Source organism: Rhinatrema bivittatum, chromosome 1 (genome assembly GCF_901001135.1).
Source record: "Rhinatrema bivittatum chromosome 1, aRhiBiv1.1, whole genome shotgun sequence".
In the NCBI taxonomy this organism is placed as follows: Eukaryota; Metazoa; Chordata; class Amphibia; order Gymnophiona; family Rhinatrematidae; genus Rhinatrema; species Rhinatrema bivittatum.
The window spans coordinates 261,533,257-261,551,675 of record NC_042615.1 but is presented as its reverse complement, the minus strand read 5'-3'; the positions used below and the strand labels follow the sequence as shown (position 1 = coordinate 261,551,675).

At 47.0% G+C, this 18,419-nt stretch overlaps 1 protein-coding gene across 2 annotated transcripts in view; it reads right to left on the bottom strand.

Moving 5' to 3' along the window:
* The window catches only part of SPEF1 (sperm flagellar 1), a 157,342-nt gene that overhangs the window by 77,570 nt on the left and 61,353 nt on the right, over positions 1-18,419 (bottom strand). For both annotated transcript variants that reach the window (XM_029594167.1, XM_029594163.1), the window contains exon 4: positions 5,983-6,025. In XM_029594167.1, the coding sequence (XP_029450027.1) occupies positions 5,983-6,025 (43 nt within the window). The remainder of the gene's footprint in view (positions 1-5,982; positions 6,026-18,419) is intronic.

The following is an 18,419-nucleotide window of genomic DNA, read 5'->3' as shown; positions in this document are numbered from 1 at the left end:
GTGAGAAGAAAAAATTTTCCAAAATTGAGAAATCAAGACCGAGGTACTCACCAGCCGGTGAAAGGGAACCCCGAGAGACTTCTATGAGAGAGAATATCCGAAAAAGTATGACTTTTCAGTCAGAAAAATTTTGTGAAGAAACGCAACGGCTCCTGTCCCATGATGCCTGAAGCAGCGCGGAAAAGCGAAGACTGGAGAGAGACACCTGTGGCAGAGAATATCATGGCATGCTGGGCATGCTCAGTGGCCTCACAGGGCCAGTCAAAAGTTTCTAGAAACTTTGACAGAAAGATTTCCCGCGCTGGGCTCTGTCGGTGACATCACCGGTATGTGAGGACTAGCATCCTGCTTGTTCTGGGATAAAAATGTTTTCATAAAAAAATTATTTTCATAAATAAGATGCCTGTGGTGTTTAAATTCAATTCAAATTTGATAGGCTTGGGTTTCACAAATTTTACATTTGATTAAGTATTGAGCCCATACCAATGATCTTTCTGTAGTTAGTACTACAGTAACCAATCAGAATGTAGAATTTTTCCATAATGTTTTCTTCAAAATATATAAGTGAATGAATCTTAAAAAAATATAAGTATTGGACTGGTCCAGTGGTTCAGTGGCAAATTCTGCTTAATGCTATATGGAAGACCTGCATTTGGTTTCCAGGCCAGCTGGGGCTAGGGATGTCATGGAGGCAGAATTTATAATCCTTGGAGAGGACAGTCTCAGCAATTGCTCAATGGTGACATCGAGTGTCCAGACTTAAGATCCATGGGTTTGTGGCTGTTGCTTCAATGACTGGACTTTGTTGGGAGAGGTATATGAAAATAGGAGAGGGAAAAATCCCTGGATAATTTCAAACAATGTCTCATGATACCATAGCCCAATAGAGGCCAATGTCAATTCAGCTGAAAGCTCATAAGAGCAAGAGGAATGCTGGGGAAAAAAAACAATGGTAACAAAATAGGAAAAGCTAATGACAAAGAAAATCTTATGCTATCACAATCAATTCAAGCAGTATTCAAATTACCAGAGGATTGATGATGACAGTAGTAGAGGTAAAGCGCCAAAGTGGTTTGTATTATCTGAGTAGCTAATCTGGCCCAGATTCAATGGAAATCAGTTTTCCAAAATCCAAGTCAAGTCTGACTTGACTCTTGTTTCTATTTTGACCTATCTCACATTACAGACAAGGATGAATAGCAAATTAAAAAATCACTTTCCATCTAATGACTGCAAAATTTAGCCAATGAGATCACAGTCTTCCTTCTCACACACAATCTGACATTTTACAGGCTCACATTAACAATCCAACTCAAAACCAATCTGAGACTACACAATTCCAGTTTCCATACAGGCTAGGTTGGAGCAGTGTTTCCCAACAAGTGTGCTTTCAGACCTGATCAGGTGTACCACAGAAAAAATCACTACTGTCTTATTCTCAGTTCTAGACCAGCAGCTGGGCTCTGCTCTCAGCACCTCATAGCAGCATGAGACACCAGTGGTGGCTCTTAAACATATAGAAGCTCCTTTCTTAGAACATGGATAGTTACATGTCTTTCATTCTGAACTACAGCATGAGCCCTGGAGTGTTGGAATTAATAAACAGTTTGCAGAGTATGAATACCTAGGTTTCAATTTGAACACCACTTACAGTGCACACAGTGCTTCCTCATCTTCCCCTCCTAAGCTTCCTCCTTTGAGTCCTTTCAGCCTCTGCCTTATCCCTCAGCTAAGTGAGACGGAGAGCGTGCACTAAGTATTGGATGCAACTTATTCTGAGTGTTGGGAGCAGCAGCAATGTAAAAGCATTGGCAGCACATGTAGCAGCCAAGGTAAGTTACTTAGCCAGCTGCCTGCTCTACTTGTATGTAGAAGGAACGGTCCATGGTGATGGGTTCATTTGTGTCTTTGCCTGCCCCCTCCCCCCATTTTAAAATTTCAAAGAGAAACTGGCAGATCTTTCAGTACTTTCCTAGCACTTCTTCTGGTCATATGAGTCCTCTCCATGTCTGCACTGCCTGCTCCATGGAGGGTGGTGGCCATACACAACTTTTATTAATGTAGGTGTGCCTTGGGAAACACTGGGTTAGAGATACTTTGGGGAAACAGACATACACCTAAGCAAATCGACTTCTTTTCGCTGGATAATCGCATCACCTATAAACCTATTCACTTATTGATATTTAAATTTCTCAAGAAAACTCTTTAAAGAGTTTGCAGCCTTGAACTGTGCTCAAACTTTTCTGATCCAAGCGTGAGATAAGTAAATGTGAGATACAGTCTCCATTTTAGACAAAATTTTTATTTAAAGTGACTGAATTGTGAACGAATATGAAAAATGTACAAATGGACATTAGCCAGGGTTGAAGCCTTGATAATTGGCTTTTCTCTTCACAAGTTTCAAACCTGTGCTAATTCAACCCCTTTTTATGTCTCTAATCAGTCTGTCTCTGAACTGGATCATGGATGGAGTACTTATTCCAAGAAGATAATCATCTGTTTGTGTCCACTATGATAATCAGTATGGCTGCTGTCTGCACTCACTTTGCACTCTGAATTTGAAAAGTGTGGGATTGTTGCCTTTCTCATTAGCAGGCCAATATATTTGTGTAGCGCACTGTACTGTATTGGCCTCCAGTGTACTGTATTGGCCTCCAGTGGAGCGCACTGTTAACCGGCATTTGGACGCACGTTTTCGACGCGCTAGCTTTACCCCTTATTCAGTAAGGGGTAATAGCGCGTCAAAAACGCGCGTCCAACCCCCCGAGACTAATAGCATGTTGATGGCCCTATTAGTCATTCCCGCGCGATACAGTAAGTAAAATGTGCAGCCAAGCCGCACATTTTACTTTAAGAAATTAGCGCCTACCCATAGGTAGGCATTCATTTCTGCCGGCACTGGGGAAGTGCACAGAAAAGCAGTAAAAACTGCTTTTCTGTGCACCCTCCGACTTAATATCATGGTGATATTAAGTCGGAGGTCCCAAAAGTTAAAAAAAAAGTTTAAAAAAAAAAATGTAAAATCAGCCCATGGTTCGCGGGTTGAAAACCGGACGCTCAATTTTGCTGGCGTCCGGTTTCCGAACCCGTGGCTGTCAGCAGGCTCGAGAACCGATGCCGGCAAAATTGAGCGTCGGCTGTCAAACCCACTGACAGCCGCCGCTCCTGTCCAAAAAGAGGCTCTAGGGGTGGATTGAGGGGCCCAGGGGCGGATTGAGGGAAAATAGTGGCCCGGGGGATTTTTCTCCATACTGGCCCATGGGTACCCAATTACATATACAATATAATTTACATCAATATATACACACCCCTATATTTCGGCATGGTCCTCCTGTATCAACACAGTACTATTTGCCAAAACTCAAAGAATAACAACCCCACCTATGAAAAAGAATACCACAAATATTACACCAGAATCTAAAATATCAATACACCTCCTATCAGGAAAACAGGACAGGCCAAGCTACTATAGATCCCTACAGAGAAACCACATGCTAAAAGAATGCTTCATCTCAGTCTTTGCATGCAAAACACAAACTCTCACCAAATACAGAATAAAGCCACATAAAGTATAAATAGAAATGTGCAGACAAAAACTAAACTGTAAAATGTATCACGCCAGACTCTATACAGTGCAACAATGGAAAAACAAAAATGTCACCTTTCCTCATGAAACAATCAATAAAATCAAGATATATAAATCATGAATCATAATTATAAAATCATACTAATAAAATAATTTCAAAACAGCTGATGAATAGAATATCCAATAATTAAAGACTCAAGCAAATTTTGAAACCTTTACCAAACACCAATAAAATATTTCAAACAGCAGACACATCACATACTACCCAATAATTAAAATGGTAGTCAATCAAGAAAAATGAACTTAAAAAGCCACCAATACTTACCCTCTCCAGCAGTTCTATTCCTTTCCTTTGCAGGCCACACCAGACGCAGCAGTAGCAGTTGAAGCTGTCCTCACGGTCCTCTTCCTTAGGGACCACAACCAGTCTCTTCTCTCTCTCTCTCACACAGACACACCAGTCATACCCTTAAGACCAGTTTCTGTCTCTCACACACCAATCATCTCCCCAACCAGTCTCTCTCTCACACCCACACAAGCACACACATACCAGTCATCTCCCTGATCAGTCTCACACATACACACGTCACCTCTCTGGCCAGTCTCTCTCAATCACACAATGCTCTCGCTCCCTCTTACACACAGGATTTCAATCACACACATGCTCTCTCTATTTCACTTACACACAAGCTCTCAATCACACACATGTTCTATCTCACTTACAAACAGGCTCAATCACACACATGCCCTCTCTCACAGCCACAAGCAGGCCAAAAACATGCTCCATCTCTCTTGCACACACACAAGCACCCTCCCTGACTCACATATACACCACACACATACAGAAGCACCCTCCCTGTCTCACACACACATTACACTCTCACAGAAGCACCTTGCTTTCAGACTTGCAGCATTTTCACTTTTACTAAAAGTGAAAGTGATGATCCCAACCATTAAATAAGAAAACCACATTCCTATTAGAAGGTGAAATGACACCCTTCCTTCAGGTTCTGTCCTCCCAAGGGACAGCCACCCACACCGTACAGCTTCTCTTGTTTTACACTTTCAGGCAATAAAGCAAGTGTCTTTCTTCAAACTATCAGTCATATGATTATTCATGTGGGAGATATGGAACCGAAAGACATCCTTAGTCAACTTCCCTTTTAAATGGGAAGATTCCAGTCTTAGTCATTTAAAAATATACATTTTCTAAAGGCTTAAAAAAAATAGCAAAACTGTTTCAGATTGGAACTATTCTAGTCTTCATGCTTAAATTATGCTTCAAAAAAACTCCAAACCCCACCTGGCATCAGTATCTTAAATTTGTGATTTTGCTGAGATGAACATTTTAAATATTTTAATTTTTTTTTGCATTAGTATTTGTCTCTACCCACTTTTCTAAATTTTATTTTCCAAAAGAGGGATGCTTAAAATTCAGTAATTTCATCTTTCATCCAACTTTTCAAAAGTTGCGCTACCAGCACAAAAGTTGAGGTATATGTATTATCACATTTCATTTTTTTTTTTAAACTGGTAGATTCCTTTCTCACATACCCACAACACACATAGAAGGACCATTCCTTTCTCACATACACACAACACACACAGAAGCACCATTCCTTACACACACACACACACAAGCACCCTTCCGATCTAAGGCCCCCAGCTGAACAGCTGGTCTCTGGCGGCGGTTAGCAGAATTTGTGTTCACTTCTTCGGCCCCCACCGGCATCGATTTTAGTTTCTTCGGCCCCCCGACTTGGTCTCCGGCGGGGGCCGAAGATAGGGGGGGCCGAAGAAATTAAAATCGAGGCCGGCGGAGGCCAAAGAAAAGAAGATGGGTGCCTCCCAGCCAGCCTCAAGCAGGGGCTGGCTGGGCGGCGCCCATCTTTTCTTTGGCCTCTGCCGCCGCCGGCCTCGATTTTAATTTATTTGGCCCCCACCGGCTTGGTCTCTCATGGGGCTGACTGATCTTCTTTTCTTCAGCCTCGATTTTTATTTCTTCGGCCCCCGCTGGCTTGGTCTCAGGCGGGGGCTGGCTGGGAGGCGCTGAGACTGGGCTGAGGAAGAGCCATGCGGTCGAGACCACGTGACCAGCTAGACCGGCCCACCAGGGAAGCCCGATCCCCCGATAGGGCATGCGCAGGGGCAGATTGGCCTAATTTAAATATTTTGGTTTACTGAATCGCGTGCACAGGACACTGGCCTGAGCGTGCGCCGGGAGAGCGGGTGCTCGCCCGCTCTCCTGCGAACTTTACTGTATCGGCCTGAAGGTAAGGTGCATACAGACACTCTTTCATACAGGTGCATTACACACTCCTGTGTATTCATCATCTAGACTTAAAACTCAGAATAATTCAACAAACATGCTACACAGAAAATCATTTTTATCTTACCTGCATCTGTATAATTGTTCTCTTCTACAGGGTGACCGAGCTCCTAAATTGTAAATCAGTAAAACAAGTTAAATGCTGCAACAGATATTCAAAGTACATGCATCTCACATTCCTGTGGCTACTATACTGTAAAAATAATTTAAGTGTTATGAGGGTAAATTTTCAAGAAACATAGAAATGATGGCAGAAGAAGGCCAAACGGCCCATACAGTCTGCCCAGCAAGCTTTCACAGTTATTTTTCTCATATTTATCTGTTACTCTGACCACTGAGGTCAGGGCCCTTATTGGTAAAATTTTGGTTCTAATTTCCTTCCACCCCTGCTATTGATGCAGAGAGCAGTGCTGGAACTGCATAAAAGTGAAGTATCAAGCCTAATTGGTTAGGGGTAGTGACCGTCGCAATAAGCAAGCTACTCCCATGGTTATTTGTTTACCCAGCCTGTGCAATTTAGCCCTTGTTGGTTGTCTTAATATAAATCCTCTTTTCTTCATTCCCCCTGCCGTTGAAGCAGTGAGCTGCTCTGTATATGTATTCAAAGTGAAGTATCAGGCTTAATTGGTTCAGGATAGTAACTTCCACAACAAGGAAGCTACTCCCATGCTTATTTGTTTACCCAGACTATGCAATTCAGTTCATTGTTGGTAGTTGTCTGAATGTAAATCCTCTTATCTTCATTCCCCCTGCCATTGAAGCAGTGAGCTGTGCTGTATGAGGGTAGATTTTCAGACATACGTGCGGGCGTAGATTTGTGCGGGCGTAGATTTGTGCGCGCAACCCGGCGCGAACAAATTTATGCCCAATTTTATAACATGCGCACGCAGCCGCACGCATGTTATAAAATCCGGGGTCGGCGTGCACAAGGTCAGAGTGGCCTCGGAGGGAACTTTCCTTCCTCCTCCCCCCACCTTCCCCTCCCTTTCCCTACCTAACCCGCTCCCCAGCCCTATCTAAACCCCCCCCCCCCGTCCTTTATTGTCGAAGTTACGCCTGCCACTGGGCAGGCGTAACTTGCGCGCACCGGCTGGCTGCTGGCACGCCATCCCTCGGCAGGGCCACAAAGGAGGAGGCCTCGGCCCCGCCCCTGAACGCTCCTGGACCAGTGACCCGCCCCCGTCCCCGCCCCCGGAATGCCCCTTTTTCGAAGCCCTGGGTCATACGCGCATCCCGGGGCTTGCATGCACAAGGACAGGCAGGGGCAGGTTTTCAGGGGTTACGCGCGTATCTTATGTACGTAACCCTTTGAAAATCTACCCCTATATGTATTTAAAGTGAAGTATCAGGCTTAATTGGTTCGGGGTAGTAATCGCCGCTACAGGCAAGCTACTCCCACGCTTATTTGTTTACCCAGACTATGCAATTCAGTCCTTGTTGGTAGTTGTCTGAATGTAAATCCTCTTATCTTCATTCCCCCTGCCATTGAAGGTCATTGTAATAGGGAAGGGAAACTGGGTGGGGAGATGCAAAATATCGATTATATCATGCAATATCGCAGCAATAGTGCTCTATCACGTGGTATACGCGATAGAGGGCATCTAAGAGCAATAGTACATATATACTTTTCGGCCTGCACAAACCCAGATGATTTGCAAACACAAGTTACTCATACAAACCATCAAGGAGAAGTATCAAGCCGCAGTTGTTCTCTAACGCGTGTTATATCATGTATATCACGTGATAGAGCACTATTGCAGCGATATTGCATGATATAATCAATATTTTGCATCTCCCCACCCATGTTCCCTCCCCTATTACAATGACCTTCCATACATGCAATTTGCATGCATGACTAATACAAATGCATGCAAAGAAGGTCATGCATAAGCAATCCTATGCAAATATTTTATTGCGGCCCACAGAGAAGGTGGTCAGCTGCAATAAAATATCTACACCTCTTGGAAAAGCGGCAACAACTGGCGATAAACAAAAAAAATGCAGCAAAGAGGGGAGGTTGAGCAGGGGGTTACAGCTGACCCCCATCTCAACCAGGGGCCACCAGTTGAGGCAATCCTGATTCCCCCAGGTAAAAAAAAGTTCACATGAGGTCACACGGAGACGTACCCCCTCACCCTCCTTCCCCCGCCGAAGACCATCAATAAGATATCTTGGCCCGGTCCCCCTCCCTCCCAAAGGCCATCAATAAGGTATCTTGGCCTGGTCTCCCAATCCCCTCAGATACATCCATAAAGTATCTTGGTCCAGTTCTCTGGCTCCCCAACCCCCAAAGAGCATCAATAAAATCAGGGCCATGCTCTCCCTCGAGAGCTTAAAAACAAAATTAGGGCCCTGAGCCAAGTACCCCTCTTCTCATACCCACCCTCCTCCTGCACCCCCAGGAATGTTACTTTGAATAAAGGGCTCCTGAGCTGGGGCTGGTTGCACTCTTGCACCCAGCCCAGTCAGTGCCATTTTCCAAAATTGCACCAACTGGGGTAAGGTCTGTGGATCGGACCCAGGCCACGTGCTGAGGTCCAATCCTCAGACCTTACCCCAGTCACATGGCTGAGGCAAGGTCAGGTGCCTTTTTGGAAAATGGCATCAGCTGTCTGGGTGCACCTGGCATCAGTATAGGAGCCCCTTCTTAAATGTAAGGTTTTGTGGGGTGCGGGAGAATGTTGGGTATGGAAAGGGTGCACGGGGCTCAGGACACTAATTTTCTTTTTCGCTCTTGGGGGCACTAATTTTATTGATGCTCTTTGGGTGGGAGAGAGGGGTTGAGGGACTGGGTCAAAATATTTTATTGATGGGAGGAGGAATAGCCTAGTGGTTAGAGCAGTGGGCTACGAACCAGGAGACCAGTGTTCAAGTCCCATTGTTGCTCCTTGGGCAAGTCACTTTATTATCCTCCATTGCCTCAGGTACAAACTTAGATTGTAAGCCCTCTGGGGATAGGGAAATACCTACAGTACCTGAATGTAAACCGATGTGATATATCGGTATATAATAAATAAATAAAGGTCTTTGGGTTGGAGGGGTCATGACTACATGTTAACTTTTTTTTTATTTGGGGGAGTTGGGACCACCTAGCGTGGGGTCAGCCCTGACCCTTGCTCAATCTCCCCTCTTTGCCACGATTATTATTCTTTGGGCCAGCAGTCCTTTAAGGCGATGGCAGTTCCATGAGGTTGAGGCCGCTATTGCGTTAAAGGGCCACTAGGCACATTTTTTGTCCTATGGTATTTGGCTGCAAGACAAAACAACACACCACAGAGACACAAAGGTTTTTGGGGGAGGGGCCCCATTATTGTGGCAACACCCCTCATTATAGTGCAACCCCTCCTGCAATAAAACATTGTGGCTTAATGAATGTAGGGGCATATTTGAAGATCGGCTTTTTATGTTGCTAAAATTATGCACATACATTTACATGGAGTTGAACAATAGCACAAAGGGTACATATTACTAGTATGCCAGCAATAATGCTAACAAGCCTGCAGATGATGCATATTAATGCATGGTGGCCCCATGTGAAGCCCACACTTCAAAGTCCAAAACACAACACTCTCCTCTCAGGTCTCCCAATGAACAGCATATTGCCTGAGATACAAGTCATGATGGATTTTCAATAATTCCATAGTGCCTGAGGTAGTATGGCCTGGTTCATCAAACACCAACCAGAACTGTTACAGGAAGAGATTCAAGTTCTAAAGGATTTGATCTTCTCTCTCCCACACTGGGGAGGCCCAGGAAAGTGCAGATCTAGTGAAGAGAGACAATATGTATGTCATCTTTGGGTACTTGCCAGGTTCTTGTGGCCTGGATTGGCCACTGTTGGAAACAGGATGCTGGGCTTGAGGAACCCTTGGACTGACCCAGTATGGCATTTTCTTATGTTCTTATATTCTTATGAAGTGCATTCTACATTGGTTAATAAAGTCCCTGCACTCCTTGGCATCCCCCGGATATCTGGGAGGTGGCAGAAGCTGCAGCAGAAGGCCAGCAGGCTTGGGTGAAGGCAAGGTTGTAGGAAAAGAAACTGGAGCCAGTGACAACAGCTGTGCCTGTATCAAGTCCATTTGTACCGCCATCCTCTCAAGTAGACCAGTCACTTGGTTCAGCAAGTTCTGTTGATGCTGGATACGCTGAGGTAGACCAGGTGTGGCCTGAAGTGCAGACGAGTCCACCAGGTTCTTACAAGCCTCAGCGACTTGTAAGGATAGTGGATCCTTGTGCTGCAGCATGTTTGACACAGCCTAGTAGGCAAATCTACTAGACCCATGCCAGCAACTGGTGAATGTACCCTGGACAGGGGACAAGACTGGTGCTTCATCTATACCATCCATGTTTCCTGCAAGTTGAGCCTTTGGGTTCTAGGCTGGAAGGGTTAGGTGAGGATCCCACAGGGCCTAGAGAGAGAGAAAGAGTCTGGGGCAAGGCCAAGGACAGGCTGTGGTGAGACAATTACCAGGAGCTAGCCGGAGGTCAAGGCAGGCAGCCAACAGAGCATGGAGAGAGTTCATAGTTGAGATCAGAGTAGGCGGCAGGCAAGAGAGAGATCTGGATCCAAGGCTGAGGTCAGTGGCAAGTAGACTGAAGAACGGCCAGGATGAAGGGAAGCCAGGGACACAGCAGGCTGGACTGAGCAAGACAGGAGGAACTAGGCAAGATAGGCTGGGCAAGGCAAGTCATGTTGGACAAGGCAGGCTGGACAAGGCAGGTCAGGCTGGGCAAGACAAACAGGATCCGAAGCAGAATCAAGAACCAATGCATGATCAGGAACCAATATAGGAATAACATGCACTGCATCCAAACAGGGAGATCTGGTGCTGAGGCAATCATATGGAGCATGGCTGGAAATTTTATACCCAGCCATGCTCCTAATTTTAAGAGGTTACTTGAGCACAGTTAACGCATGCGTCTTCCATAGGACTTTGTAGGTTTTTTTGTGCATATGTGTGCGGATTTTAAAACATGCTGGTGTGAGTCACTTTCCCAATTTTCCAATTACTCCACCACTTTGTCCAGTTAATATTAAGGTCTTTCAGACCCCTGTAGTACTTCATCCTGTACGACGCCCAGTTCACCCAGACTCCTCGCCATGTCCTATGGCCCCTAAAACTCCAGATCTACAGACTTGCTTATCAGGAGAAGCAGTAAAGTTATGCGGATATCTTGTGCATGCTGCATTTTTCGGTTTTAATATACAGAGTTACATTTGAAAGTGTTGGCCCCACCCTGGAACGCCCATGCCCCATCCATGCCCTGCCCCTTTTTCCTTCTTTTTATTCCTCATGCATGCATGGGTACATACATGTGTAATTTGCGGCTTTTTAAAACCTGCGTTGCTTGTGCTCGGCCCACATACGCACATATGTGGGCATTTCTGCGAGAGCAACACTTTTAAAATTGACATGTAAATGAGGGATACTTATCCGGTTAGCTTTAGCTGGATAAGTTATACATTATTTTGAAAATTGCCCTCTTAAATGTTTTCCCAATGAAAAGAGTTATTACAGTGGAATGAAAAGTTCAGCTTGCGTAAGGGAATGAAGTGTTAAACTGTTATTCCTACCCACCAATCTAAATGGAAGATGACTTACATAGAAACAGAGAAATGCGATGGAAGAAAAAGACCATATAGCATATCTAGTCTGCCCATCCACATCAACTATATCCTGTTGAAGATGCACTCGCCAGAACTGCACACGGCACTCCAAATGAGGTCTGTACAGGGACTTATACAGGAGCAATATCACCTCCCTTTTTCTGCTGACCATTCCTCTTCCTATACAGCCAAACATCCTTCTGGCTTTTGAAGTCACTTTATTCACCTATCTGGACACCTTAAGATCATCTTGTTATGACCAGGAGGAATCGTGAACCCTTGGACCGACGGGGAGATTGGTACGACCTTAGGAGAGGTCGAAGAGATGTGGAGTCGGTGCAAGGGCCAACTGGATCTTCGCCATTGGAAGCCTGCGGTCCCCCCGGGAGAAGCCTGTAGGGACCCGGCCGCTGGGACTTAGGTGGATCTTTGAGAGGTCGGCGAGGTGTGAGGTTGATGCAAGGGCCAACTGGATCTTCGCCACTGGAAGCCTACGGTCCCCCCGGGAGAAGCCTGTAGGGACCCGGGCCGCTGGGACTTAGGTGGGCCCTTGAAGGAGAATGGTCCAAGAGAAGTCTGAGGTCGAGTACCAGAGGATCGCCGCTTGCCAGTCCGAAGTCACACACCGAGGGATCACCGCTTGCCAGTCCGAAGTCACACACTGAGGAATCACCGCTTTCCAGTCCGAAGTCACACTCCGAGGAATCACCAAGAAGAATCAAGAATCAGGAATCAGGAACCGAAGCACCAGGAGACTCACCGGAGCGAGCAGCCTTGTAGCAAACAAGTTGCCAAGTCGAGGAGTGACCGGAGGAAGTCTCCTTTTATACTTCCCCTGGTCTAGTCCATTGGAAACAGGTGCAGGTAATTTGGAGGATGAGGCCCCTTTAAATCAGCCAAGGAGGCGCAGCCTCGCACCTAAGGGCAGGGCAGCCATCTTGGCTCCCGGAAGCCCTGCAGAATGGCCCGAGGCCGTGAGGGGAGGCCTGGAGCATCTCCCCCGCCGGCCATCACTGCGGGGAAGTGCAGGAAGAACGGCCTGGGTTCCCCGGGCACTGCCGTGGCAGCCCGATGCCACAGCTCAGGTAGGGGGTTGCAGCCGCAGGTGGCCATGGCTCACAACATATCTGATATGATGACCCCCAAATCCCAGTCTTCCATACTTATAAGAATTTATTTATTTATTTATTTATTTATTTCTTTTATATACCGACATTCGATCGAGATATCACATCGGTTTCCAGATAACTAAAGGAATAGGGTGGTAACAGCCCTATTTTACATTATAACATGGTATTAAATAGATATAAGAATATTTTACATTATAACATGGTAATAAATATAACAAGAATATTTTACATTATAACATGGTAATAAATATAACAAGTTGTAACAGAACTAACAGGAGTACATGGAACATTAGACTATAGTATCTAACATATGTACATAAATGGCTTGTTGGTGAGGATAAATTATTGTTGGTGAGGATAAATTCTACACACAATAAAACTCTGGAATTTGTTGTCAGAGGATGTGGTTAGTGCAGTTAGTGTAGCTGGGTTCAAAAAAGGTATGGATAAGTTCTTGGAGAAGAAGTCCATTAACGGCTATTAATCAAGTTTACTTAGAGAATAGCCACTGCTATTAATTGCATCAGTAGCTTGGGATCTTCTTAGTGTTTGGGTAATTGCCAGGTTCTTGTGGCCTAGTTTGGCCTCTGTTGGAAACAGGATGCTGGACGTGATGGACCCTTGGTCTGACCCAGCATGGCATTTCTTATGTTCTTATGTACACTGAACTTCTCCCTCGGGTTTTTGCATCCTAAATACATTTGCATTTGTTATCATTTAAATGTATCTGCTGGATCCTGCCTCATATTTTCCACACCTTCCTGGTTGTCTACCTTGTTGCAGATTTTGGTATCATATGTAAAAATGCAAAGCTTTTCTATCATTTGTAACATCCTCACAAAAAATGTTGGAAAGAAATAGTCCAAGGATGATCCTTGAGGCATATCACTAACAATGCCCCCTCCTTAGAGTGAATTCTATGTATCATTACCCTTTGTCACTGTAACGGCTCACCGCCAGTGCTGCCCTGGGTGCCGGTACTCTGCCTCTCGCTCAGGCCTTTCGTGAGTCCCTGATATCCCGGGAGTCCGTCAGCCGTTCGTAACTCCTTGGGTTTGAGTCTCAGCAGGCCCTGGCTTTGCTGGGCTTCCGGGTTCTCCTTGTACGGAGTTGGGGGTGAAACAACCCCCAATCCCCCAAAGATAACACAGAGAGACAGTTTCTTCAAAGCATTTTATAAGGCAATAGATGGATCTATTACATTTACTCCTTCACATCCCCCCGCCTCCACCAGTTCTGGGTGGATCAAAACCTAGATAAATGACCCTGCCCCCAAGCACTCCAGCTCCCTTACAACCGGTGCTTGCGCAGAGTTACCTCTCACGTCCCACACATCTATATTTAAATACCAGACACACCAGGCTCTTCAGAGCCCTTCTCCCCAACTTCCTTTAAGGTATAAGTTATACCTCTCCCCTTTCTGGCTACTCTGTATCCATATGAGAGCTGGAAGATTCTTCTCCCCCAGAACCTACCTCCATCTCCTCCTCCTCCTGCTTCCCAGAGCTGGCTTTTTCTGGCCATTGCCACCATGTAGGCACGCCCTCTTCCTCTAACTCCATCGGTTCACCTGTGTCTGACTCGTTATTCTCTGAGTCTGCCAGCTGTTCGCTTGCAGGCTCTCCCCACGGGTCAGGTGGTGGCTCTAAGACCCTGGGATTTGTAGTTTTCTTGTCCTCAACTGCGCCCTCTGCTGTCTGGCTCTGGTGTTACCTGCCGCCCTATGTTGTCTTATCTGTTCCTGACCCCGGCAGTGCTGCACTGCATCACACACACACACACACACACACACACCCTTTAAAAACCCTGGAACTCTTGGACCCAGGAGTTCCAGCCTCCTCCCCCAAGCGAGACAGGAAGTCCGCATTGACATGGTCCCTGCCAGCCCTATGGCGGACCTCAAAGCGGTATGTTTGTGATGCCAGGTATCACCTGGTTAGCCGTGCGTTAGACTCCTTCATAACGTTGAGCCATTTTAACGGTGCATGGTCAGTGACTAGTACAAAGGAGCGCCCGGCTAGATAATGCCTTAGCGAGTCTATCGCCCATTTAACCGCCAAGCACTCCTTTTCAATAGTGGCGTATTTTTGTTCGTGCAAGTGCAGCCTTCGACTGAGATATAGTACAGGGTGCTCCTCACCATGGTCAATTTGGGAGAGAACTGCCCCCAATCCCGTCCCCGAGGCATCCGTTTGCAATACAAAGGGGAGGGTAAAGTCAACTGCCTTTAATACCGGATCCTGGCACAAGGCTCGCTTAAGGCGATCAAACCTTCCGCTGCTAGCTGGGCCCACCGTAACTGGTTCGGTGCCCCTTTTCTTAGCATGTCATTTAAGGACAAGCTAGGTCAGCGAAACGAGGTATAAACCGCCTAAAATAGCCCATCAAACCCAAGAAGGCTTGTAATTGTTTCTGTGTCTCTGGTCGAGGGTAGTCCCTGATACACTGAATTTTATCAATTAGGGGTTTGACCACCCCTTTTCCTACTAGATGCCCCAGGTACTTGACCTCCCGTTGCGCTATCCGGCATTTCACGGGGTTGGCTGTCAAGCCAGCTTCCCTTAGTGACTGTAGCACGGCTTTAACTTTTACCAAGTGAGACGCCCAATCTGTGGAGTAGACTATGACATCATCCATGTAGGCAGCGGCATAGCCTATGTGTGGGCGTAACACTATGTTCAGGAGGCGCTGACAGCTGGCAGCGGCGCCCTGCAGGCCAAACGGCATGCATACACACTGATACAAGCCGGCTGGGGTGGCAAATGCGGTTTTTTCCTGTGACTTTTCCTCCAAAGGTATTTGCCAATACCCCTTCGTTAGGTCTAATGTGGTTAAATAGTGGGCCGTCCCTAGTCTCTCCACCAAATCGTCAACTCGGGGCATAGCATAAGCGTCAAAACTAGAAATAGCGTTCACCAATCTAAAGTCTGTGCAAAAGCGTAGGGTCTTATCCGGCTTTGGCACTAGAACTATGGGGCTACACCAGGCGCTACTGGATTCCTCGATGACGCCTAACTGCAACATCTCCCCTACTTGTCTCATGACCTCCACCTGCATGGCCTCTGGCAAACGGTAAGGCCTCCTCCTAACCACCTTCCCAGGTGGCGTTTGTATGGAATGCGTAATTAAAGATGTCCGCCCTGGCAGCGGGGAAAACACATCTCCTGCTTGCCTAACCACCCTTTCTATCTGCACTCTCTGCAAGGGAGTTAGGTCCGCTCCTATTTTTACACCTTCACTTTGATCCAGTTCCTGTACCTGGGGGCCCAAATCCACCTCCTCATCAGGCACTATGCCGGCAGTCATGCTCTCCCTCTCTATCCAGGGTTTGAGCAAGTTTATACGATATACCTGAGGTCGCTTGAGACCCACCTTAACTTGATAGTTTAGGGGTCCTAGGTGCTTTACTATCCTCCCTGGGCCCTTCCATTTGGCTAAAAGCTTATTAGGAGAGGTGGGCACCAGTATCAAGACCTGGTCGCCCTCCTGGAATTCCCGGTCTCTCGCCCCGTGGTCATAATACTGCTTCTGTCTCTCCTGAGCCCGCCTCAAATTCTCGTGGGTTATGCCCAAAGCAGTTTCCGCATGCTGCCTCAAACTGCCCACATAACTTATTATGTCTCGTGGATCCGCTTCCACCCCGCTCCACTGCTCCTGAAGGACGTCTAGCAAACCTCTGGGCTGTCATCCAAAAATTAATTCGAATGGGGAAAACCCGGTGGAGGCTTGTGGTACCTCCCGCGAGGCGAACAACAAAAAGGGAATGAGTCGGTCCCAGTCCCCAGAATCCCTCTCCAAACAACTGCGCATCATGGCCTTTAAAGTTTGGTTGTAGCGCTCTACCAGGCCATCTGTCTGGGGGTGATATGCAGCAGTGCGTGTATGCTTGATGCCAAACTGAGCCCATAAACCTGCCAACTCTCGGCACATAAAATTGGTCCCTCTATCCGTTAATATTTCCTGGGGAAAACCGAACTGACAGAAGATCTTAATCAACTCAGGTGCTACCACTTTGGCTCCCGTGGACTTCAAGGGGATGGCCCAGGGAAATCTCGTGGCATAGTCCAAAACCACTAGGATGTACTGGTGTCCCCTCTTAGTCTTTTCTAACGGACCAATTATATCTACCGCTATGTGGTCCATAGGTGAGTGTACTACCGGCAAGGGTACCAGGGGTGCACGAGAGGGTATTCTTGGCGAGACTAGTTGGCAATTGGGGCATGAGTTACAAAACTTCCTGACCATGCTATATATTCCTGGCCAAAAGAATCTCCTCTTGAGCCTGGCCAGAGTGCTATGCATGCCTAAATGGCCTGCCAGAGGATGCTCGTGGGCCAAGGACAGAACGTCTTTCTGGAAGCAGGTGGGCACCAACAGCTGTTTATGGGGCTCCTGACCAGCTAGCCCTTCTTCTACCCTACAGAGCAAACCTCTCTGGACCATAAAATAGGGATACACTACAGTTCCTTTATTGGCAATATGAGGATTGGATATTTTTGCTTGTTCCCAAGCCGCCTTCAGAGCAGGATCCTTGGCCTGTTCCCTCCTAAATTCCGGAAACTGGTCTAACAGGGTTCCCACTATCTGGCTAGTGTGCTTCCCTTCTTCCCCTTCCCAAAAGTCCGCCTGTCACCGTTTTTCCCTCTTTCTCTTGGCGCGGGGCTTGCGACTTACCCCAGGATCCCCTACTACTCCCTCCTCCTTGAAGGGAAAACCTCCCCGATTACTGGTTCGGGGTCAGCGGCAACCTGCGCTTGGGCCTGCGCCCTAGTAGTCACAATAGTTTGTTTATCTCTGAGTACCTCCGCGAGGTGCTTCCAGTCCCGTCCCAATATGAGGGGTACCGGTAACCTCTCCCCATGGGCCACTTCCAATACATCCTCATAGGGGACCCACTGAATGATAACCTCATGCACCGGATGCTTAATTACTTCCCCATGCATGCAACGTATCAGTGCCTCCCCCTTTTGGGTTTGTGGTAAGTTTATTCCTATGGCCATAGCTGTTTTCCCCGAAATCAGCGACTGACTAGTGCCCGTATCTATGAGAGCTTGAATAAGGTGCCCGTTGATCCTAACCCATTGAAAATATGGACTTTGCCCCCTCGAGGCTTCGCTCCCTCCCCGCTTTGGAGGTTGAGCATACCCTACTGCTAGGCGAGAACACTCCCTCTGGAAGTGTCCTGGTTCCCCACAATGAAAGCACCTAAGCGCCCTGGGCTTCCAAGGGGGTTCCCCGCTCCGACCCTGCCTCTCTTGCGAATGGGTCGCCCCTTCTACCTTCGGGGATTTGTCACGTAAGGTTATGGGAGCGTCGTGGTTCTCTTCCTATCTCCCTAGACCCTTTGGCTTTTGCAGAGGTCGAGCCATCCCCTAATGCTGCTTCGGCCTCTAAATATCTTTCTGAATTCACCACGGCTCTCTCGAGCCCGGTCACGCCTTGGAGGACCACCCAATTCCTCATCATGGGAGGTAGCGCCTCTATATAACGCTCTAACACAATCATCCCCATTATTTTTGTTATGGTCTTACCCTTGGGATCTAGCCAGCTATATGCCAAGTCTTTTAAGTGCTGGGCAAGAGCACGAGGCCTATCTCTGGCCTGAAAACAAGTCACCCTGAATTGACGGCGATACCAGTCCCGGGTTATCCCTAGCTTGTCCAGAATAGCCGCCTTCAAGACTGCATAATTCGTGGCCTGCTCCGGTGCCAAAGCCCGGTAGGCAGCCTGAGCCGCTCCAGTTAAACAGGGCGCTAGCCTGGC